At 42.7% G+C, this 23,959-nt stretch overlaps 1 protein-coding gene across 10 annotated transcripts in view; it reads right to left on the reverse strand.

The window, feature by feature from the left end:
- Positions 1 to 6,539: 6,539 nt before the first annotated feature.
- The window catches only part of MAP3K7 (mitogen-activated protein kinase kinase kinase 7), a 71,876-nt gene continuing 54,456 nt past the window's right edge, over positions 6,540 to 23,959 (reverse strand). For all 10 annotated transcript variants that reach the window (XM_038394696.2, XM_038394698.2, XM_038394697.2 and 7 more), the window contains 4 exons: positions 15,603 to 15,717; positions 13,540 to 13,601; positions 12,842 to 12,957; positions 6,540 to 9,673 (listed from right to left, as the gene is read on the reverse strand). In XM_038394696.2, the coding sequence (XP_038250624.1) occupies positions 9,493 to 9,673; positions 12,842 to 12,957; positions 13,540 to 13,601; positions 15,603 to 15,717 (474 nt within the window). In that variant the 3' untranslated portion in view covers positions 6,540 to 9,492. The remainder of the gene's footprint in view (positions 9,674 to 12,841; positions 12,958 to 13,539; positions 13,602 to 15,602; positions 15,718 to 23,959) is intronic.

Here is a 23,959-nt window from a genome sequence, read left to right on the forward strand (position 1 = left end):
TTTTCCTTCTGAAACAGTCAGAATTTTTTGTTTGACAGGAAATTTTTAAATCTCAACATTTTGTTTCATTCCAAACAAATAGCCTAGGAAGGTTGTGGAATCTCTGTCATTGGTGATTTTAAAGAACATGTTAGACAAACACCTGTCAGGAATGGTCTAGTTATTACGTGGTTCTGTCTTGAGTGCAGGAGACTGGACTAGATGATGCACTGAGGTCTCATCCAGTTCTACACTTTTATGATTCCATGATCCTTCCATGACAAGGATTTTTACATTCACTGTGAAACTGATACTCCATTTTCCCAACCAGCTCTAATTAGCAGAGATTGTCAGAGTGTAACATAAATAATAATTTGGTCAGGGAAAGACAGGAAATGCAGTACTGCCTTAGAACTTGTAGCACACAAGGTCATTTTTAAAATCTAACATATCTTGTATACAGATTCTGATACTGTCCCTCCTCAGGATGTTATAAAGGTCTTGAAGTTTCACATTAAATTTGGTCACACGAGATCAAAACTACTATTACAAAAGCTGCCCCAAATAAATCAATTAAGGAAGGTTAAACTTCTGAGATGGTAAGATTTCCTTTGCTGCAGCCATCCTCGTTGCCGTTTTTATTATTATTTTTTAGTCAGTGTATGAGAGAATCTTTTACAAGAAACCCCCGATACTGTTTGTAAAAGGATATAAATAGCTGAGGGTATATATTTGGCTAGAAAGGCTATTCTTACCAGTTATCTATCTTTTTCTTGCTATGTGATTGGGTTTTAAGCAGAGGAAAGACAGTTTAGAGCTCTCAGACTTTATTTCTTTTGTATCAGATTCATAATCCTAGCCTTCTTGGATGCAAGTGGTCTCTCGTCACTCTAGGAAAAAATTCAAACTAGATTAAGATCACTTATAAGTACAGTTCTGCTCTAGAAAGTAGCTATGTAAAAAGGGCACCTTGCCAAACAGAACTGTTCCTTTTATATATTCAGAGCCAGAGCTGCCGAGTTTAAGGAAAACAGTTTTTTTTTACTGCTATTGCTAGTTAACAATGCAGAGCCAACACAACTTACAGAGAGCGAGCCGTCTTCTACTATTCCTTATGCATCAAACAGAATGGCTTATTACTTTCTAATCAGTTACATCTGACAAAGCCACAGATGGCAAAGGAGTTGCACAGGTGTCACTGAAAATGCAATCTGAATACAATGGGAGTTACACTGCTGAGATTGAGGGCTCAACTTGGTCTGAAGTTCCTTTATTGCTCTGATCCCAGACACTCTGATCCCATGTGAAGTTTGCGGGGCTCTCGGTTAAAGATATCTCCTCGCATCTGTAAAGCAAGTACATTCAACATAGTATCATTGAGAGACAAACATAGAAATGGAATTGCAAACTGGCCGTCAAATAAATTTTCCTTCCAAACAGGTTAAACTGTTTGGCCTCTCTATTTTGGGGGTGGGGTCAAGCTAGTAAGCCCGTTTGTCTCTTTCACTGGCCACAGAGCCCACCAGTGAGCCAAGGAAAGGGTGAGTGTAGATGTATTCAAACCCCCACGCGTGCCCTTTTTACCAATTCGCTTTTCAAACCTAACTCTATTTTAAGTTTGTAGCCAGTGCTACAGATACACTTCCTGAGCTTCAGGAAAGGTAGAGAGTAAATAGGATTGAGGTCTTTCATACGTTTCATGACATTACTCTTAGTTTTCAAAAAGCTCTAATCAGTCATATCTTGCAGCATAGTTTCTGAGGACACAAAAGTGATGGACCCAAACCATAAAATTAGATACAGCTCCAAGCTTCCCCAATCCCTTTTCCAGTTTAGAGCTGGGGTTGTGGTTGATGCGACTTTACCAATATGTCTGTTTATTAACTTTCTCCTGTTGCACTCCATCAGTGCATCTGTACACAGAAAAGTGACTATGGAAAAATGATAACTTCCTATTCCACATCTGTGCTCCCTATATCTTACTGGCAAAAGTAGGTTTTTACTACTGTTTGTACTCTCTCCCCACCACAGCCCCAGGGCAGCCTGCACCCCAAACCCCTCATCGCCGACCCCACCCCAGAATCTTCACCCCTAGCCGGAGCCCTCACCCTGTTTACCCATCCCTCTGCCTCAGCCTCCTCCTTCATCCTGAACCCATCATCCCCAGCCCCACCTGAGACCTCATTCCCCCACTCCCCAACCCTCTGCCCCACCCCGAGCTACCTCCCACACTCCAAACCCCATGGCCCCACCCCCGAACCACACATCACTTCCATATTGGTGCGCATAACAAAATTAATTCCGCACATAGATATGAAAAATTAGAGGGAACACTGACCACGTGTACAATAAAACCCCAGGTTTCAGAGTAGCAGCCGTGTTAGTCTGTATTCGCAAAAAGAAAAGGAGTACCCGTGGCACCTTAGAGACTAACAAATTTATTAGAGCATAAGCTTTCGTGAGCTACAGCTCACTTCATCGGAATGCATCCGATGAAGTGAGCTGTAGCTCACGAAAGCTTATGCTCTAATAAATTTGTTAGTCTCTAAGGTGCCACGGGTACTCCTTTTCTTTTTAATAAAACCCCAGGTAACCACTCTTGTCTGAGTCATTTCTGTCCCACCATGCATTGCCAAAACTACCCAAGAGATAGCACAATGAACGGTGGCAGGTTGTATGCTAGGATGCCTACCAATGGTGCACTGCACTATTCATCAACACAAACACTTCTGGTGAGTATGTGCAGCACTGATGCAAGGGGCCAAGTATGCACATGCACAAGCAATATACTGTGGTTTGCATTGGCAAAACTTTTGTAGACATGGCAGCAGTGCATGAGGAAGATCTGGAAGAATCACATGAATGTAGTGATTCTAAAGCATGCTCCACTCCATGTAAAGAAACCCTTGTATGCAAGCAATATGCTTTAGTGTCCTACTGGAAATGGGTGAGGATGGAACCAGCGAGAAGCTACAATGGGCACACCCCCTTGTCAAATTTATCTCAGTCTCATGTAGTACTAGGGAATTTTTCACTATTTCAGTTAGCAGCTAGATTGTGGCCAATATGGTGTGCAAGCAGATGTAAAGCTCTTTAATTTCCTGCACTCAATAGCCAGGAGAGAGCAACATGCATGCAGCTGTTATATTCCCTTCTCTTCCCCCCCGCCCCCTCCACCCCCCATATGTGGGTGGGAGTGGCTGGGGAAAAACTGTTCCCTACCTTTCGTAACTGTTGGTCTTGGAGATGTGTTGCTCCTGTCCATTCCATTCTAGGTGTAAATTGCAGGGTGTAACCCTGAGATGCCATGTCCAGCACCCAACGGTCCAAGGTGGCTTGGGACTGGCCCAAATGGAAGGGACGAAGACAGTTGAGGAAAGAGTGGGGTGGATCCTGGAAGGTGATTGGGGCGTCACTCTACTGCACCCTCAAAATGAGTGCTTCTGGCCACTGGTGTGTTTTGCCAGGCCCCGGGCTGCATGGGTGAACGGGAGGAGGAAGGATGACTGTGGCTGAAACGAACATCTCTGTCCCTTCTTCTTGCAGAACCTGGATGAGACTGCCAAGGCGTAGGAGGTGGGGGTGGCCGCAACTGCTTTCTCCCAGGCTGTGGTGTACACATGCGAAGCAAGGAAAGGGTGGTCCTGGTGTCCTCTAGCCCATGCAGCCTAGCATCCGTCTGGTCCGAAAAGAGACCGTTCCCATCAAATGGGAGGCCCTGGATGGAGGTCTGCATTTCCTGGGAGAGTCCAGCGGTCTGAGGCCAAGAGCTGCACCTAATTACCACTGCAAATATGACCACCCTGGCTGCTGAGTCTGCCACATGCCATCTGGAAGGAGCACCTGGAAGCTGCAGTGCCCTCCTCTACCAGGGTTCCAAATTCTTGGGGCAAACCCCATGGGAGGGACTCCTTGAACCTATGAAGGGGGTCCCATAAATTAAAATTGGGATGGCCCAAGAGAGTCTGATCGTTTGCCAATGGAATTGCAAACTGGCCATCAAATAAATTTTCCTTCCAAACAGGTTCAACCATTTGGTCTCTATTGGGGGGGGGTAGGAGGGGGGGTTTGAGCTAGTATGCCCAATTGTCTCTTTCATTGGCCGCAGAGCCCACCAGCGAGCCCAGGGAAGGGTGGGTGTAGAGGTATCCAAACCCTTTGGCCGGGATAAAGTATTTCATTTCGTTCCTTTTTGAGATGGGAAGAATGGAGGAAGCCAGAGGGCCCTGGCAATCTTATGACACTGTCATGCACCAATAGTGCAACATGGGTTGAGGTAAAAGCTAACAGGACATTAAACAAGGTGTCCAACTGCTCAGCCATTTCCTCCAGCTTCAGGCCCAAGTTCTCAGCCAAGATGATCACTGCACTGCTGGGGAGGATCCAGGGCATCTTCCCCCCACAGGGGAGAAAGGCTTAGGGGTGGGTGCAGTTCCCTCTGCCTCCATCTCCGAGCATGTCTCATGCACTGAGCCTGGTGCAGTCTGTGCCACCAACTGTTGCTCTGAGGTGGCAGCAATGAGCAGTGTGAAGGGGGCATCGCCATAACTGGCATTATTTTGCCAAAAAATGTGCAGAATTTTGGATTTTTGGCGCAGAATTCCCCCAAGTGTAAACTACTATAAACTAAGTATTTACACGGCCCTAAGGCTTGAAGTCAGTAGACGAAAAACTGCTAACCGTTGCAATTCAAGGAAAGGCACTCCAACTAATCCCCACAGATGGCAAGAAGGAACTGAGAGGGCATAGAGTCACCGGTGCCTGATATACTGGCATATAAACGTGGCACTCAAGTGGGCACCAGTGACGACCCTACAGGCAAAAATCTCAGACTGTGCATGTGGGCGCGCACACACCTAGAATGGAATCGACATGAGCAAGCACTCAAAGAATAGGACGAACTTTGACTTCACAGCAGCTGGGTACTCCTGTGCTGATGGATTTGTGCTGTATGAGGTTCAGAGTATGTTCCCCATCTGGGAACTAGTGGAAGCTGGAGGCAGATTGTGACTGTCATAATTGCCTCCTGTCCTGGTAGCCGCTCTAGGATGTGGGCATTTTTGCAGAAGAAATTGCATTCTCAAGTTCAACCTCTATAGTGATGGCATAATCAAGCAGTGCATCAGTCCTATCCTACTACAGATCTTTAGATCCATGCAAAACCTATTATAGGCACAGATCGGGCAGCTGGTGCTCAGGAGGTAGCAGACCCTTCTGTTCCATACGAGTGCATCTAGAAGAACAATCCCACCCAACTTGATTTCCTCCAATTGTACTGAAACTAGACTGAGGGAGACTAGTCCATTCTTACAACTAGGAGACAGATTCAGATCTTCCTGCTTTCATTCCTAGCTCTGCCACTGACCATATATAATGTTGGTCATTTAATGTTTTCATGCTTCTATTGACCCATATGTAAATCAGACCAAAACCCTTCTGAGGCTCCATTAACTAATTTTGCAAAATACTTTTGAGATCCAGGAATGTAATTACAAAGCATAAATTAATGAACACAAACCTATTACAAGGTGTAAACAAACTGTGAATAAGAATTTGATGTGATTTCAGTAGGACAGTATTGTTAAAGTCATTATTTAGTCTAAATTCAATTCTGCTGTGTCACACTGATTAAAACAGCCAGCTATGTACAGTACAGGAGGAAGGGAAAGATATCACAATTCAACTGTGTAGAGCAGATGGGAGGAATTGCTGCACACTAAACTGACTTAATTCCTCAATCTGCCAGATTATAGGTGTTAAAAATGCTCATAAATAATAAACTCACACTCTTACTGATAAGCATAATGCAAACAACTGCAGCACCTTTTCCTGATATAACTCCATATGGTCAGGATTTAGTAATTAAATAAAGAGCCTAAACAGCAAATGACTGGTACTAAATTTAAAAAAAATCCCATGCACCTGAACCAGTGAAAGTATTAAAGTTGACTACAGACACCTTACTTCACAACAATCAATTCTGGAATATATTTAAGTCCTTAAAAAAAAAAATCTGTTTTAAACAGCATCACACACACGTATGTGAGATCTGGCTTTGCAGGATTTTTCTCCCCAACCACTAGTGTGGGGAACTCCTATTCCAGGGGTTGGGAATGCTATTCCCACACTGCTCCTACTGTTACTTAAAATATATATGTGTTTGAGCACAGCATCTGGGAACCCCTTGGTAGGAAAGGCAGTCCAGGGGCAATGGGACAGAGTTGGGATAAAGTTACTGTTATCCAGGGAGACAGGATGCTCCATGGATTGATTGCAACTGCTTATGTATTCCAGTGAAGCCTCTCACACAAATGGGTGAAGTGTGTGTTAGGAACAGAACCAGGCAAATGTCTCCAGGATAGGGTTGTCCAAGATGGATTCAGTGTTGACATGCAGCTGAAGTGGGATCTGTTTGTCCATAGCTGTCCCTTAGCATGCATCAAGGAAAACAGCAATGAACAGAAGAGTGTTCGCTTGGTGGTACCGATGGCTGTGTCCCACAAGCCGTAGGATTCCCTCACAGATCAAAGATGCCATGGCAAGTGGTGGGGCATTACAAGTCTGTCAAAGTCTCTCAGCTTTTATTAATCTGATTCCTGATAATGTAATACACCACGTAGCAGAAAGCCACACTGCTCATTCCCACATCATATGAAATCAGTCACCATTTTATGTACAAGTTTTGAATTACAATCTTCAACTTTTCATCAAAAAACAAAGCCTAAAAAAAGCATTTTTGGTAAAACCGCACAGTATACAGAAGCATATTTTCATTACACGTCTTACACAACACATACTTTCACAAAAAGCAGAACCTGTTACTGTTTTGAGAATGAGGAAGTAGCGCCCAGACAAAACTAGATATTTCACATCCATGACTAGAGGGATAGCTTTAATTGAGTAAAAGATGTGAAAACTATGTCCTGAACCCTCCAAAATAGTTTAATAGAAAAAATAAAAGTATATTTGCAAACAACTTTAAAACAAAAACCTTTTGAAAATGCTGTAGTCACAAGATAGATTAATTCTCCTTGGCTCAAATAGCCATTGCTATCCTCTAGGTTTGCTGGGTAAGATGTACAAGGATTTTGCCCACACAGAAGACTTCACTGAGAAAGTGGAGGCAAATAGTTCAGATTTTTGGTGGAATTAGGGAAGGGAAGATTGAAAGGCAAAAGGACATGAACTCTATATTCCCTCTGGAAAATGTAGTTAGAATGACAACACAATCTAAGAAGTGAATGGAGTTAAATTCCACAGTACAGTACTTATTTTACAATCTGAGACCTTCTTCAATGTAAACTTAAAAGGTTATAAGCAACTGTTCTAACTTAGACTTTTGTATTATGTACCATTAAATGAAGTTAGCATTGCTTTTCCTTCCATTATTCAAATTTTGCCATAAAGTGACTTTGCACAAGAAGTGTTAGTATTAATTTATTTAAACATGTTTCATTATGACACAGAAGAACCTCAATAACTGTCCTGGGAAATGATTTTGCAATTACTAACCATGCATGTGAAGTCAAGCATTAGTATTCATTCTACTCTACTTCATGCTTAAACACATGCTAAGAAGCTGCTGAACACTGACTGTGTTCATTTTGGTAGATGGACAGATGTATGCAAACAGCAATGCTTTGGATCACTTGTGCTATTTCTAATACTACAGTTATTTTCTTTGCCAATTACATTTTGCTATAAATATGTGTGCCCTTAAGTTGATCCCAATATCAGTTTCAGCCAACTAATCAAATTATCTGCTAAGGTTTCGGGAATGATAACCCTTCCTTTATTTAAATAAAGTGAGGGAAGAGTTTTAACTCCAGAAAGGCTTGCCAATAATAGGTTTATTTTAAAGTTAGAATGACACTGTTCAGTAAGTTATCTTTCATCTTTGATATTCTTATACATTCACAATAATGTCAACGTTTTTCAGATAGGAAGAAGAGGGGAAGAGAAAAGTTATGAGTTTTTTACCACTAAGTATTTTACCAAGCGCTACTAATGAACTCTTGCACTAATTTATTCATCTGAAATGAAGCCCAACAACTAAATCATCACAATAAACTTTTGATCATCTTGCTGGTATTTTGATGATACAGAGACTACGTTTTCATTTTATATTTTCTCTTTGCAAAATTTATATTTGCAAAAAAGATTAATGTTGTTAAAACCAGAGTCTGAGAACTTAATAGTTTAGGATTCTAGTAAAAAAAAAAAAAGTGACAGTTGAAAGTTAGTTTATAATCCAAACAATTTCGCTGATTTCTTCCTACATAATCATGGCAAATACAGATACAGACCATTCCATGTTTTGTTTGAGTTTGTTAAATGCAACTCTTCAGTCACAAAGGCAGCAGGCATTCTGTGGCGGGCTTGCGTTGAACACTTCTCAAACAACTGAAATAACTAGGATTCACGAAGGAGACTATGCCATTTCTCTCATTTTCTTACCAGCTTCATCCATCTGCAGTCCCTACTTCATATCATGTTTTTGTATTTAAAAATAAATAAAAATCACTCAAGTCCTCATCTCTTTATCCAAAACAAACTTATTTACATGTATGGTGAATATGAATGTTTTCTTTTCAGCATTTCAGTAAGGGTTCAAAAAGATCCCAATAACTAATATGAAGGGAATGATTACATAGAACTTTATATTCATTTGCTTTCTGAATTGACTTCCAAAGATGCTACAGGCACTAAAGCTTTAAAGATTAACACACGCTTCCACACATTTTGATTTTTTTTCTTTTATACAAGAGACTCACTTTGCTCCATGAATCACTGTCATAATTTTTTGTCCAGTATGATTAGGTGAAACTGCATGACACCCCACTCCTCACCCAAAAAAAGTAAAGAAAATACAGCATTTTGCTTCAAATATTTTATGAATGCAAGATTACAAGAAACATATTAGTCAAAATGCAGGGCTATCAAGCACTGAACCAGTGATGTTGGCATCAGTCTGACTACCATTTTGCATGTGGAAAAATGCACTAAATCTACAGGTAAAAGGCATCACTAATGCATCATGAATTACTCTGGTCAATCAACATCAGCAACATAGTGCATGAGAAAATGACTGTCATAAATTTGTTTGAGATGAGACACAAGAACAAAACCATTCTAAAACAGAAGTTTTTGTTTTGCTCTTATTGAGGTAACATCAGAAATTAAAACAAGATCTTATAATTTAGCAGCCATTTTAATGCTTTTGTTAGGCTAGCCTTCACACACTGAGCACGTGTACAGCCACAGTTCACTGTATTCACTGTGTAAGCTGAGTGCTGGTGATTAATTCAAGTCACTGTTCTCCCACATTGTTCAATAAACCTGTTGAACTGAATATCCACCAAAAGAAAAGGAAAATAAATGACGTTCTAAGTGCAGCAGACAAATATAGGCATTCTGAACACATCAAGAAGCTAACACTCATGAGCTGTCATAATAAGGAATAATACAAAAGTCTTTTCTGTGCATATTTTTGATTTGAAAGGTCCCAGTGAATCATGATGTTCCTTGCCGTTTCTGTTGCTGATTTCTGATGACCTCTAACTGTTTTTTGCATTGCTGGTAGTAAGTTGAAAGACTTTTGTTTTCGTCTAAAAGCTTTTTATGTTCTTGTACCAGACGGGATGTGTTTTGCTGGTCTTTTTCATCCTGGTCCAGTTCTGCTATTAGCTCCTGTCTAAAGACAAAAAACGTTAGCATTAAAATGTTATGGAGTCTGAGAAGATCCATAACCTGCTTGTTTTTGTGAGTAGTCACTATTGTATATTATTTTTAACCAAATTAAAATTTTTATTTCATTTGTCACTATGAGTTTATGAAGAACGTCTCAGATCTAATATTTAGTACAACAGAAAGGCCTAAGAGTTTACAACAACCAAAACCTCTTGATTAATCTTTGGTTCAGTCTGGATATAACATATGAAGTAATGATCTATTCCAAAATCAAAGCTACATTTATGCAATTAAAACTAACTGCAAAGCAAAATCCTGATTCCTTATTTCATGCCTTTTTATAATAGCTTTTAAGTTCAATTTAACTGAACCCAAAGTACTGCAGATGAATTCATTAAACATATTTAGCCACAGTTTCCCCAGATTCATAGCAAATAAGTCACATTTCCAAATTTTTAAACTAGATGTTAGTTTATTTTAAAATCCATTCAACTTTTGAAATACGGGATTCAACCTGAACTCATGAGATGGCAGATTTGGTTTTTAAATTATTCTCTATACTTCTCATTACATGAACTGAATACTGAATGCAAACACATAGCTTTTCTATATATTATTCTAATCTGTAAATTTTTTTAAAAATCTCACTAAGTAAAGGCTCCAAACTTACAATGAAGTTCATGCAATGGGACCTGCATCCTAAATACTATCACTCAAAATCACTAGGAATCGACATGGATGAAGGAGTCTGATTGCTCAGAGCTCATTGCATAACTGGAGCCAAATGTCTTGCCACAATTTATTCAGACGAATGGCTTGTCTTCACTACGGGGGTAAGTTAACCCAAGTTACGCTACTCCAGCTACGTGAATAATGTAGTTGGAGTCGACATAGCTTAGGTCGACTTGCCCATGTCTTCAGGGCGCTGAGTCAATGGGAGACACTCTCCTGTCGACTTCCCTTACTCTTCTCGGAGAGCTGGAGTACTGGGGTCGACTGGACAGCGCTCTGCCATCAATATAGCGGGTCTTCACTAGATCTTAACACTCCCACTTAAGAATATTTTTTCAATGAATATTTATTAGTAACTGCTATTCTCTGTCACTCAAACCCTTCTTTCTAATAAAGCCATAAAAATGAAAGGTACCGAGACAGAGATATAATACTCCAGTACACAAAGATACACTTCACTTGTCTCATCTCACTATTTCTAAATCTATTTTTTCCTCTTGGCAAGAAGTGAAAGTTTAATTTTATGGCAAGAGTCATTAAAAAAGTAGTGTGGTATAAAGACATGCAAAAAAAAAAAGGAAGACATTTTAGTACAAGACGTCAAAGTTGTTTAACTCTTTCTGGGAAAAAATGTTGAACTAAATCTCTTCATTTTTACACTGCAATTCTCTATTTTGAGCTGCACCCTTGTTAAAATAGTGGAAACAAGGGTCAGGCAGACTATTTTCACAACTTTCATTTCAGATAATTGATGCAATAAGTATTCAAAATGCGTTCCAATAATTATTTTTAGACTAGCAAAAAAACTCCAGTAGGCTGACTACAAATTATTTTACAAAATCATTTATCTGGCAGCTAACTAGAATGTACTTTATTTTACCACTTGTTTATGGGTTGATGGGGGGGAGGGAAGCAAGTTGTCATCAATATTTAAAGACAAAATGGTAAAGAAGAAAGTTAGCGATGCTAATTCCCACTGAACGATTTGTAATTACTGTATGAAAGATGGAATATTTTCCACGACACACAATTTTAAATTACTTCATTCACCAATATCAAGACACAATATCACTAACACAAACAATGTTTTTCTTTGAATACATATGGATAGATTTATTATGGAAAAGGAAAGAAGAAACAAAATGTTATTTTTCAATAAAAATGGACGAATTTTCTGTTTGGGCTGTCTGGAAAAGGAAGGTGAAATGAATAAAACTATACTCTTGCAGAGTGAGATCCTAAAGTTAGGAAAAAAAATCATCCTGAAAATGAAACTCATTTTACACAATAGGTAATTTAAGGATTTTCAGAATCAATACTATTTAAAAAATACTATCTAGTTTTAAAACTCAGAACCCCAAGGACAAATATTTCAGAAACCTTGTCCTCAGGATGCTAAGCTGAAAAACAGAGGAGCAAACTTTGCCCATATTTTCTCCTGTTCTTAAACCAGGCAATCAGAAATCCCAGTCTGTACCCTGGCTCCTGCTATCTCCACTGTACAAGAGCCCTAGACACCTCTATTCTCCTCTCTGGTCCACCCCCAACTAACATAAAAAGACAGCCTCCTTTTCTAGAGGGTTGAAAGCCTCATGCTTCCTACCTGTCTGACCTCAGCCACTGGTTGGCAACTTGTTGGTTACTCCCATCTCCAACTTCAATGCTCCATGCATGCAACCTCCCCAACACTGCTTCTCAACTCTATGAAAGCACTGAATTGAATATCTAATACATAGTCGTTTTGTTTACTTGAAGCGTCTGCAGGGGTGGAGCCCCTCAGTTCCCTGTGGCCGCAGTTTGCCGTTCCCAGCCAATGGGAGCTGCGGGAAGTGGCGACACTTTCTGCCACTCCCATTGGCTGGGAATGGCAAACCGCAGCCACTGGGAGCTGAGGGGCTCCGGGCCTGCAGATGCTCCAGGCAAACAGAACGTCCCATCCTGACCTGCCAGTGGCTTACCCTGATGGGCTGGGAGCCGAAGTTTGCCAACCCTGAAATATAGGGTCGGCTTATGAAAGGGTCATACAATTTTTACTATTTTTACTTATCCATCTTGGGGGGAGAGGGAGGTAGTCTTATAAACAAGCCGGCTTATGATTGAGTATATATGGTAACTATTACATTAAATTGCAATATGCCTTAACAGAAAGGCGACCTCCAGCTAATATAAACAGGTGTTACTGATCGCCATACATAGGCGTGAAACTTTTTAATGTAAAAGTTGTACAGAAGACAAATTGTGACATTTAATAAGTTGTCAACTACTACTAATAGATCTATGTCAGGAGCACAAATATTCTGTATTTTTGGGAATGGTGCATTGATTTTTCTGTAGGAGAAGTTATTGCATTAAAATACAACATAATTAGTTAGGATTATTATGCTGGTGCAAAAGGAATCTGTACATGAGAACAGAAAGCATTTACAAGCATTTTACTTACTTTCTCTGCAACAACAATGCAATTTCTGTCTGAACTTTCATATATTCTTGTGCCATTTTACAGTGCTGTTCAAATACAGCCATAGATTCTTTGGAGTTTGGGCATGGTGCTAGAGGCTGGAAATAAATCAGACGTTAAAATCTAATCAACTGATATCTCAATACATAGTGTGTTAGAATGTGTCTGCAATATATTTATACCAGCTTTCAGAAACTAGTAAGCTTTTAAAAATAAGTGCTAAACCATACCCTGGAAAAATCTTAGTGCACTGTTGCCAAAACTGAATCAGACCTAACATCTACATTTATTTGTTACATTCTTTGTTACAAAGGATGATGATCAAAGCACTAGTTGATCACCCATAGAACAAATAAAGTTTGGATGAGACTGTAGCAATTTTATTCTATGACCTCGAGCTAATTTCTTATTCATACTTTTAAACTAAGATTTCAATTTGTTTTAAGGATCATATTTCCCAGGGCTTGTTTTTAATAGCTTGATTAAATCTGAGTCAACCAATCTCAGGTTACAGAATAATTTTTTTTAACCTTGTTCAAAAGCTAGGCAGGACATAAACATCAGTGAATATACAAAACAATATTTTATATTACTCAGGAAAAATAAAAAGATGAAAACGCTTTTAGACTAGTTTAGACTGAATTTAAAATTCGATTGCTCGTAAGATATACAATTATTACCTGCAACTGGTGATCTAATGTAAGATATGCCATTGGGATGGAGTTATCTGACCCATTGGTATCTGTAACAACAATACCACAACTATAATATATTTTCAATTGGGTTAATTGTACATTTCCATGTACGACATCCATAAGACACTATACTTCCTTAGCAAAAAAGATTATTTAAACAAAACTAAACATCAATATGCAGAATGGTATATGGAAATATCAGTTTTTTTGGTTTGTGTTTTGTAAAGTTAGTTGAGAATGACATTATTAGAGTATGATCTATTGTACCGAAATGAAACAAAAATTAAATATTACACTTTTATAAATTTCTAGAGGCCATTTTAGTTGAACATAGGTTTTTTGCACACAGTTTGCATTCTGCGTGTCTGTTTACAAAGTTATTTGCTATGCCATTCTTGCTTATGAGGGATCAGCCAATCAACTGAATTTAAATTAAGGCTGGGCAAAACCAGTTCTGAAAAACAAAAATGAACACAAAAACTTTGTTCAATTATGACATGACTGACTTTGGTCAGACATGAAACCAAACCTATAAGATTTGGCAAATACCAAGTCTTCCACCCAATATGCCATAGGATACCTTTCTCCCCAATATTCTTAGGGATAGCAGATAAGTAATGTGGGAAATTTATAACAGCTCTGCTAGACCGGGCTGCTGTTGCTCTCTTCCAAAACAGTAATACCATGGGCCTTCCCAAAACTTTCCCTCCAAACTACATTGAATGCTTCTGGAATCTCACATGCTTGTATCTTTAGAAGCCCAAGATCTGAGGGACACAAGCCTATTGCTAAATCTTAAAATACAGCAGTAGGGTTAAGTGGAGAAACTACTGGGTTCAGCACTCACTGACTGCTATCAGGAGAGCAAATGGTAGAGGATAGGTGGGAAAGAAGTGGGCTGCCCCAAAAGCATCTGCCATAAAGTAGTGGGTGGTGGCGGCAAAAATGAAAAGGTGTTGCCTCCCAAAGATTACCCATCTCCAAAAACAACTTCAAAAAGGTAAAGGAAATGGGAGGGTGAGAAAAGAGAAACTGCCTTTCTCCTTAACAAACAGCAAAATGAGAACTAAGGATAATGACTCGCATGCAGACAGTGAGTACCAAAAGAGGGCTATCCTAGGTCATGGTATAACCAACCTTGCCTTAAAATTAAAACTTTTTGAAATAGTTTTTCTGATATATTCCACGCCCCCCCCCAGTCAGATTTACGCAAGAACTAAAGACTGTTTCTGAAAAGGAGCTGAAACTTTGGGCTCCAGTGCTACATATAATTTCTGAGGCAAATATGTCAGAAAGTCTTCCCACTTGTGATCTTAGGATGTCAGAGAACTGATGGTGTTAGTGTGTTGAAGTTCTGATCCTTTTATAATGGTTTGTTAGCACTGGACTAAGCATACAAGAATTCTTTAACTAGATTCCATTATTACATTACACTCACTCAACCATGTGTTATAACGAAGAGTGATACTCTGGTACACAAATATTTTACACACTTCTGAAATAAAACCTTATGCTAACTTTTTGCAAAACACCTTGCAATAGCACGTGTATACATGCCTTTTTCCTCCCCCCATGCCTCTCCAAATATGGGCCTGAATCTGCCATCCTTACTTATCTTGAGTAGTACTTTATCCAAAAAGGTGGCTCACTGAAATCTAGACACGTGTATTTATAATGTACACATACAAATAAACTGTTGCCTTGCGTTTTAAAAAATTAGCATCCAAATTCATGTTCAAAACTGTTAAGTAGAATATTCTATTTATAGGAGCATCATAGGAAAATTGCATATTTTGCTTTTAATGAACTATAGTTAAGACTTTATTTAAATTTCATTGAGTCTACTTAAAGAATTTGTACAACCAGTGAGCAAATACAGTAATGGTTTTAATGAGTCTGAAAACTAAAACCAATCAATTGCTCTATTATTCATGTTCTTTGTAAAGTTTACACACACATTGATCTTAATCAAAATAAATTATAAAATAAACCTCTCTTAGAGCTTTAAGACAAGAATAAACAAAAGAACAAAAAAAACCAATCACCACCTGTAGATTCATCAGGTGTCCATGGAAGACTACGAGCCGGCTTTTCAGAGGTTGGTCCTGAGGTAGTGATCATTCTCACACTAGGACTAGATGACCTACTGCTGTTTCTGCTTTCCTGCACAAATAAAACAAGATTTTTAACTAAGACACTGATATTCTCATGTAACAGTGACAAAATCAAAACAAGGGAAGATTGGTTCAAGAGTTTGTTTTATTTTAGCCCTTTTTGAGCTGGCTGATACAAAGAAACAAGAACATTCATTTCTATATTTCTTTTTATCCGGAAAGTTCTCAAAATGCTTGATAAACTTTACAAGCATATATAGAAGTTATATAGGAATCATTTCACCCTCACCTAAAATTTATCTTTGAAGTAGAACAGCAGTTCTCAAATTTCATTGCACCGCGACCCCCTTCTAAACAACAAAAATTACTACACGACCCCAGGAGGGGAGTCTGAGGCCTGAGCCTGCCCAAGCCCTACTGCCCTTTGTGGGGGGAGGAGAAGGCGGGAGGAAGGGGAAAGAAACGGGGATGACAAACCCAAGGGCTTCTTCCATGGGCCGAGGGCCTGTAACCTGAGCTCCACCACCTAGGGCTGAAGTTGAAGCCTGAGCCCCACCTCCCCGGGCGGCTGGGCTTGGCCTTATACAATGTACTCAAGAGGTTGCATTTTGAGCATCCTGTTATGATTCTACATAACAATTATCACAGTCGAGTCAGAAGCTGCATTTATTAGAATGTCAGCTTCAGCTTTGAGAAAACTAAGGAACCCAGTTCATTTCCAGTGTTTCAGCAATAAGAAATTAAACAACTGCACACAGCTGGAAGTAGTTCAAAAGTTAAGCGTGTAGTGAGATGCAAACATATACGGACGACTACGTGGCGGCCCTGTAGATGTCAGAAATTGACACATGGGCCAAGAATGGTGCCAACGAGGCTTGTGCTCTAGTTGAGTGAGTGGTTACGATTGCTGATGGAGACTTTTGCCTGATCATAGCAGACCTGGATGCAGGCTGTGATCCAAGATGAAATTCTCTGGGTGGATAATGGATGTACCTTCATCCTATCTGCCACCCCGATGAACAACTGCGTCGACTTGCAAAATGGCTTCGTCCTCTTGATGTGGAAGGCTAGCACTCTCCCGACATCCAGGAATGGCAACCTATGTTCCTCCTCAGACTTATGAGGCTTTGGGCAGAAGACTGGCAAGAATATGTCCTGGCTTGTGTGAAATACTTAATCCTGCCATGCTTGCAGGGGACTGGACTAGATGACCTCTCAAGGTCCCTTCCAGTTCTACGATTTTATGACATTGAAAAACCACCTTAGGCAGAAAAGCTGGATGCAGCCGCAACTGTATCTTGTTCTTGAAGAACCCCATATAGGGCAGCTCCGATGTAAGTGCCCTAATCTCAGAGACCCGTCAGGCAGAAGTTATAACCACCAGGAATGAGACCTTCTGGGAGAGCAGAAGAAGGGAACAGGACGCCAAGAGCTCAAAGGGAGTTTTCATGAGCAGCACAAATTCCAGATTCAGGTCCCACGGAGGGATTGGGTCCCAGACTTGGGGGCAGAGCTGCTCCAGACCCTTTAAGAACGGGACTGTCATGCTATGAGCGAAGACTGATCTGTCCTGGAATGGAGGGTGAAAGGCAGATATAGTGGCCAAGTGGACCTTAACTGATGAAAGGGACAAACCCTGAAGCTTGAGATGCATAAGGTAGTCCAGGATCAGCTGCAGCGAGGCCTGCTCTGGCCTAACCTCTTGGGCTGAGGCCCAGTAAATGAATTGTTTCCATTTGGCCAGGTAGGTCACTCTATTGGAGGGCTATCTATGCCCCAGTAGGACCTGTTGGACTCGAACTGAACATTCCTGCTCCTCAGTAGTTAACTCAGCAAGCTGTGAGGTGCAGCACTGCCAGATTTGGGTGCAGGAGCCGGCCATGATTTTGCTACAGGAGATCTGGCCAGCGGGTCAGTGGCATCAGCATCATCACTGACAGATCCATGAGCATGCTGAACCAGTGCTGGTGAGGCCAACCTGGGGCTATCAGGATAACCTTGTCCTTGTCCTGCTTGATCTTCATGAGGACTTTATGAAGCAATGGCACCAGCGGGAAAGCATACATCAGAGCCCCTGAGCAAGGAAGTAGAACGGTGTCTGACAGGGAGCCCCTCAACTCCCTGAAAGAGCAGAACCAGTGTCACTTCCTGTTCTTGCGACTCGCGAACAAGTCCACCTGAGGAGACCCCCACTTTCCGAAGATCTGGTTGACCACATCGGGGTGGAGAGAACACTTGTGGCAAGATGAGAAGGTTCTGCCAATACGTTTCTGGTTCCAGGAAGGTGTGCTGCCACTAGATGAATGGCATGCTGCACACAAGTCCCATAGTCTGAGGGCTGACAACCTGGCTCCACCCTGCTTGCTGATACAAAATATTGTGGCAATGCTGACAGCCAGAACTTGAACCACTTTGCCTTGTAACTGGGACTGAAAATCCTGGCAACCACCCTGAGCTTCCCGACACTTATGTGGAGGATGCGGTCAACCAACGACCACAGACCTGTGTACTGTGCTCGCCCAGGTGGCCAGCCATCGGACACCAGAGTTAGCAACGTGGCTGGGGCTGCCAAGGGGACTGCCTGCAACACCGATGCCAGTGATGCCCGGATGTACCTTGACTACCAGCTCCAGGTTGTGCCTGTTGGGGATGCAGATCGATGCCAATCATGTCTGCAGCAGCCGGAGGTGGAGTTGGGCATGATGGATCATGTAAGTACAAGCAACCATGTGGCTTAGTAGCCTTCGGCAAGTGTGGGGGGTTGGTGAGTGGGTGGTCCCTCACAAGATAGATTACGTCTAACGTGGCTCAGAAAGGTCTCCTGAAGGAATGCCCTGGACTGCATGGAATCAAGAACCACACCAATAAACTCTGTATGTTGCACTGGTACGAGGGTCAATTTCTTTTTTGTTCACTAACAGGCCCAGGGTGCATCATGTGGACTGCAGGAGATCGAGACTGCTCTGCACTTGATACCGTGATCTGCCCTTGATGAGCCAATCATGGAGATAAGGGTAGACCTGGACTCCCCGACGCCTCAGGTAAGTGGGTAGTGGGGCCATGCATTTTGTAAAGAGCTCCCTAACGGGGAGCTGGAAATAGCACTGGCCCACCATAAAACTGAGGAACAGTCTGTGCCCTTGGAAGAGAGAGAGATGGAAAAGTGTCTTTCAAGTCTCCCGGATCCAGGGAAGGAATGCTGTAGGCCAGGGATACCATGTGAAACTTCAACTTCTTGAGATACTTATTGATTCGTGTCAAGTCCAGAATGGGATATAGGCCCCCTTTTGCCTTCAGGATCAGGAAATAGCAGGAATAGAAACCTTCCCCCCACATTTCTTGAGGGACCTCCTCCACTTCCCCAAGTTGCAGGCGGTTGTTTATCTCCTGAATGAGGTGTTGCTTGTGAGAAGGGTTCCTGAGGAGGGATGGGGGAAGAAGGGTGTGGGGGAAGGGCCCAAAAATGGAAGGGTGTAGCCCAGTGACACAAGGGTTCGAGAGGAGTCTCAACCAGGCCGAATGGTAGGGAGGGAGATGGCTGAGGAAAAGATGGGGTGGATCCGTGGATGTGATTGGGGCATCGCTCTCGAGTGCACCCTCAAAACACCTGCTTCTGGCCTCCATGGTGTTTTGCCAGGCCAGGTTGCACAGGTGAAAGGGAGGAGAAAGGGCGACAGTGACCGGAATGGCTTTGTCCTTAGATTCAGGCGTATGCATCCCCAGGGAGCAGAGGGTGGCCAGAGTGTCCTTCAGACCGTGCAGCCTTGCGTCCGTCTGATTGGAAAAGAGCCTGACTCCATTGAACGGAAGATCTTGTATGGAGGACTGCATCTCCTGGGACAGGCCAGCAGGTTCAAGCCAGGAGCTGCGCCTCATGACTACCACCGAGGTGACCACCCTGGCCGCCGAGTCGGCCGCATCCCAGACCATCTGGAGGGAGCACCGAGCTGCTACGGTACTTTCCTCCATAAGAGGAACTCTTGGGCCACCTCTTGGGGCCTGGGGTCCTTAAACTTATGGAGGGAGTCCCACAGGTTAAAATTATAATGCCAAAAGAGCCTGGTGGTTCGCTACCCGGAACTGGAGACTGGCCGTGGAATAAATTTTTCTTCCAGAAAGATCCAGTCTCTTAGCCTCTGTATTTTTTGGGGGGTGGAACTAGCAGGCCCTTGCTTGTCCTTTTTGTTGGCAGCCAACACAACCAACGACCCCAGGGGTGGGTGGGTATATAAGTATTTGTTCCCCTTTTCGGGACAAAATACTTTTTCTCAGCCCTCTTGGAAGCGAGCGGGATGGAGGACATGGTTTGCCAGAGGGCTTTGGCAATGTTCAGGACCCCTTCGTGCACTGGGAATGGACAGGGAAAGTACACTGAATAATGTATCTGATTGCTCCGCCAACTCTTCCGCCTCGAGGCCTACATTAGTGGCCACCTGTCGGAGCAAGGCTTGGTGCTCCTTAAAGGCGTCCGGTGGGCTAGCATAGGAGGGCAACGCTACTGCCTTGTCTGGAGAGGACGATGATGAATGAACCAGGGGATCGTCCCCTGCAGGGGAAGGAGGTCTCCGGGTGGGCACCTGTTTCTCCACCACAGCGCCTGTCAGCACCTCCTGCACCGAGCCTGGTGTCACCGGTGCCAATTGGGGTTTGTCCACCGCAGTGACTGAAAATGGGGGCCATCAGCATAACCGGCATGCACCAGGTGTTCTAATAAAGGCCATTGCGCTGGCCACTGGCCCTGCTGCCAAGTTGGCATCACTGTGGTGGATGCAACCCCCGGAGCCCAGTTGCGACGGTGCTGTCTTGGCAAGGGGCTGAACTCCCTCTCCGTGCTAGAGAAATCCTCCTCCGGTGACCAGGGCGAGACCATCGACACCCGAGTCTGGTGGCTATCCATTGCCTCGAATCGTTAGACCGGTGCTGGGAGCATGGGGAGCAACGCCGTGTTAGAGAGCATCCGTGAGGTCTTGGTGATGGCGACCGTTGGCAAGAAGATGACCGGTGCTGACTGTAAGGCGACCAGCGTCTCCCTCTGAGTGAGGCCCAGCGCAAGGGCGCAGACCAGAGCACGGTGCCAGCGACTTGCAATGGCAAACTGGTGGCCTGAGCTGACACAGAGACAAAGGATGTGGCGAAAAAGGGCTCTGCCTTGACTCTGGTGGTGCTCACTCACCTTCTGGGAGGCCTTCACGGCTGGTTTGCCCTTGTAGGGATCTTTCGCTGGGTCCATCACCATAAGCGGTGCTGGCTGTGGTGGGAGAGTCCGTTGCTCTCTGGGTGCTGGGAGTGCATTGACTGTGCCGTCAGCCTAGGTCCCCTACTGCTCCCCAGAGTCGGTGGTGGATCCCTTAGGAGGGGAAGAAGGTCCCCTCAGGGGCGTGCCCCCTTGCGGCTCCAGCGTGGGCGGACAGCCCGAGCAGACTCCTGTGCCCCATGCCCCTTGATCCGACTTGCTTGGTACAGGGTCCCTCTTAGTCTTCTTCTTGGGCACCGGTGAAGTGGATTGGTGCTGGTAAGAACCCGGAGCCGGGGTGTGCTACATACTGAGGTGAAGTGCTAGGCGTTGCGTCCGGGCCAGCTCCGAGGCTGGGCGAAGAGCGGCCTCCAGGAGGAGGGTCCTCAAGCAATTGTCACGTTAGTTCCATATCCTGGGACGAATGTTCTTACAGATGCGACACTTCTCTTTAACATGGGACTCCCCCAGGCACTTCAGACAGCTACCATGCAGGTCACTAACAGGCATAGGAAGCCTGTTGCAGTCAGAGTAGGGCTTAAAACTCGGAGATTGGGTATGCCCTGTCCTGGGGCAAAGTCCCTGCCAGGACCCTGACAGTACTTACTAACAAATCTACTATAAACAAACTATTTACAGCTGGAACCAGAGATTTGAGTAGGAAAAAAACGCTGACCACTTGTGAAGCAAGGGCAAGAGGTGCTCTGACCAACTACCAGAAGTAGTAAGAAGGAACCGAGAGGCCACAGGGCCAGCAGTGCTTGATATACTGACACATGAGTGTGGGACTCAAGGGGGTGCCACAGCCAGCCCTACGGATACTGCTAAGGCAAAAGTCTCAGACAACTGTGCATGTGGGCATGCCCACACCTAAAATGGAATTGACACGAGCAAGCACTTAAAGAATTCTGTGCTGGAGAAAATTAGAACAAAATGCGACTCAGTGCATGGATTGTCAAGAGGTGCAGAGGATCCACCCACCCTTTCTTTATGGGAGTGGATGTCCCAATTTTTTTTAATTGGGAAATGGGATGTCACAAACTGGAAAAGGTTGAAAGACCCTGGCTTTGTGCATTCAGTTGTTCATACCCTGGATGCAAAATTCAGCCAAACAGCAAATCCTTATTTGCAGAGCATTAGACTGATCATGTTGATAATGCCATTCAATACCAGGAATTAGTGTTGGACAACATTTCTAATCACAGTAACAATACAATAAAATACAATAGTTATAGTACTCCAGCTGCAAATGGTGAAAATCAAGTCTAACACACCAGAATTTGTATTTTGTTGTTGAGAGGGCGAGAAAAAGTGATCTCCTTTGACAAAAATCAGCAAAATACAAACACTAAATCTCTGACGGCTGTGATCAGTCAGAGAAAAAAAATAGACTTCCCTCTTGCACATTAGTTTTTTCCAAACACAACTACACATGGGCCAGATGATGCATGCTCTTCAGTTATCACAATGGTGAAATGAGGAATTGCGAAGGAACTATAGGACAATGAAGATTATGCATGATTTAATATTTATACTGCAGTCGTGCTCAGAGGCGCCCATCAGGATTGAGTCTCCATTGTGCAGGCACTGTACAAATGTATATGGAGACATTGTAAACTAAAATTAAAAATAGTTTTTCAAAAAATGATATACAAACTAAATTTAGCCTGGATTATATGCACTTTCATTTTGATCCTGCTTGTCCCAATTGGATTATTTATTATAGCACCACAGTTGTGCGTCATTCTTAATAAAATATGTGGTTTAGAGCGCTCTTTGCCTGGAAAAGCTTACAGATCTAAATTGGACAATACAAATACAATTAATAAAGGGAGTAATCACTATGGTATTTAAACTACATTCAAAAGAGAACAATGCAACATCTTCCCATCATTAAGAAAATACTGATATTTTTCCTCCAGGATAAGACTGATACATGCCCTATTTTGGGAATGACAGAAGAGGTGCTGGTTCCAGCATTTACGTTTACTCAGCCTGAAGAAAAAGTTGTATCTCCTGTTAAAGTTTTCCCATGTTTGGGCTCTAGTGGGTTTCTAATAAGAACGAATGCTGGAGCAGGCAATTAGGTATGGAGAATAACCTACTGCAAACTCCTGCCAATTTTTTCCTCTGAATTGATAGTGAAATAGCATGACAGAGCAGAGAGAGAGAGAGAGAGAAGCAATCTCCAATTTAGCAGGCCTACGCCATTTAAGGCTTTATAGATTGTAACCAGCATTCTGAAAATCACCTGTCACTTCACAGGCAACCAATGCAGTGTGTGGAGTACAAGGGTTTAAAGGGCATGGCAATGGACGCAAACAGCGGTGAAGTCTAGGTGATGAAGGCTAGGTGAAAGAAGTGGGTTTAAGGAGAGACTACAGAGATGTAGAGAATAAGGATATTTGCAATGAAGTAAAGGGTGGGGGAAGGATAACATTTATATATAAATTTGAAATGGTATATGTGGAGAAACACAGTGAACTGATCAGAACTGTGTGGATTTCTAATCTCTTTATAAACTGAATTTTTCTCCTTTATCTAGTAGGTTGTTTATATTGCTAATCATTATTTTGAAGCTTTAAATTAAAAAATTCAAGGATAGCTGGAGCTCAGCTCAGAGAGTTATGGAAATCCATAAATATAGGCCTTGAACTTTAGGAGCAGTCTCAGGTCCTTCTGTCCATTCATACCTGAAGAAAGACAGGAGGCCATGAATGTGGTTTATTAGGCCACAACTTCATTCACTTAAAATATCGGAGTACCTGGCAATGAATCGTACAGTGCAGGAAGGAGGAGGGGAAGGTGGGGCTTGGCTCCCCAATTTTCCAGATGTAGGAAACCAAACCCCCTTCCTCAGCAAGCTTTAAGGGGGCTAGGAAAAGGAGGGGGTTGGCTCCCTACTATATGAAACATGGGTGCCCCAAGCCCTAGTAAAGAAGTCCTCCAGGGCTTCATGGGCAGTAATTACCACTGTCCTTCTCCAAACTCTTCTGGTCAGCAGGAAGGACAATGCAGTGACCTTCTCCTGATATGGCCCCAAATGCTTCTTGCCCTT

This window comes from Dermochelys coriacea, chromosome 3 (assembly GCF_009764565.3).
Source record: "Dermochelys coriacea isolate rDerCor1 chromosome 3, rDerCor1.pri.v4, whole genome shotgun sequence".
Lineage (NCBI taxonomy): Eukaryota > Metazoa > Chordata > Testudines > Dermochelyidae > Dermochelys > Dermochelys coriacea.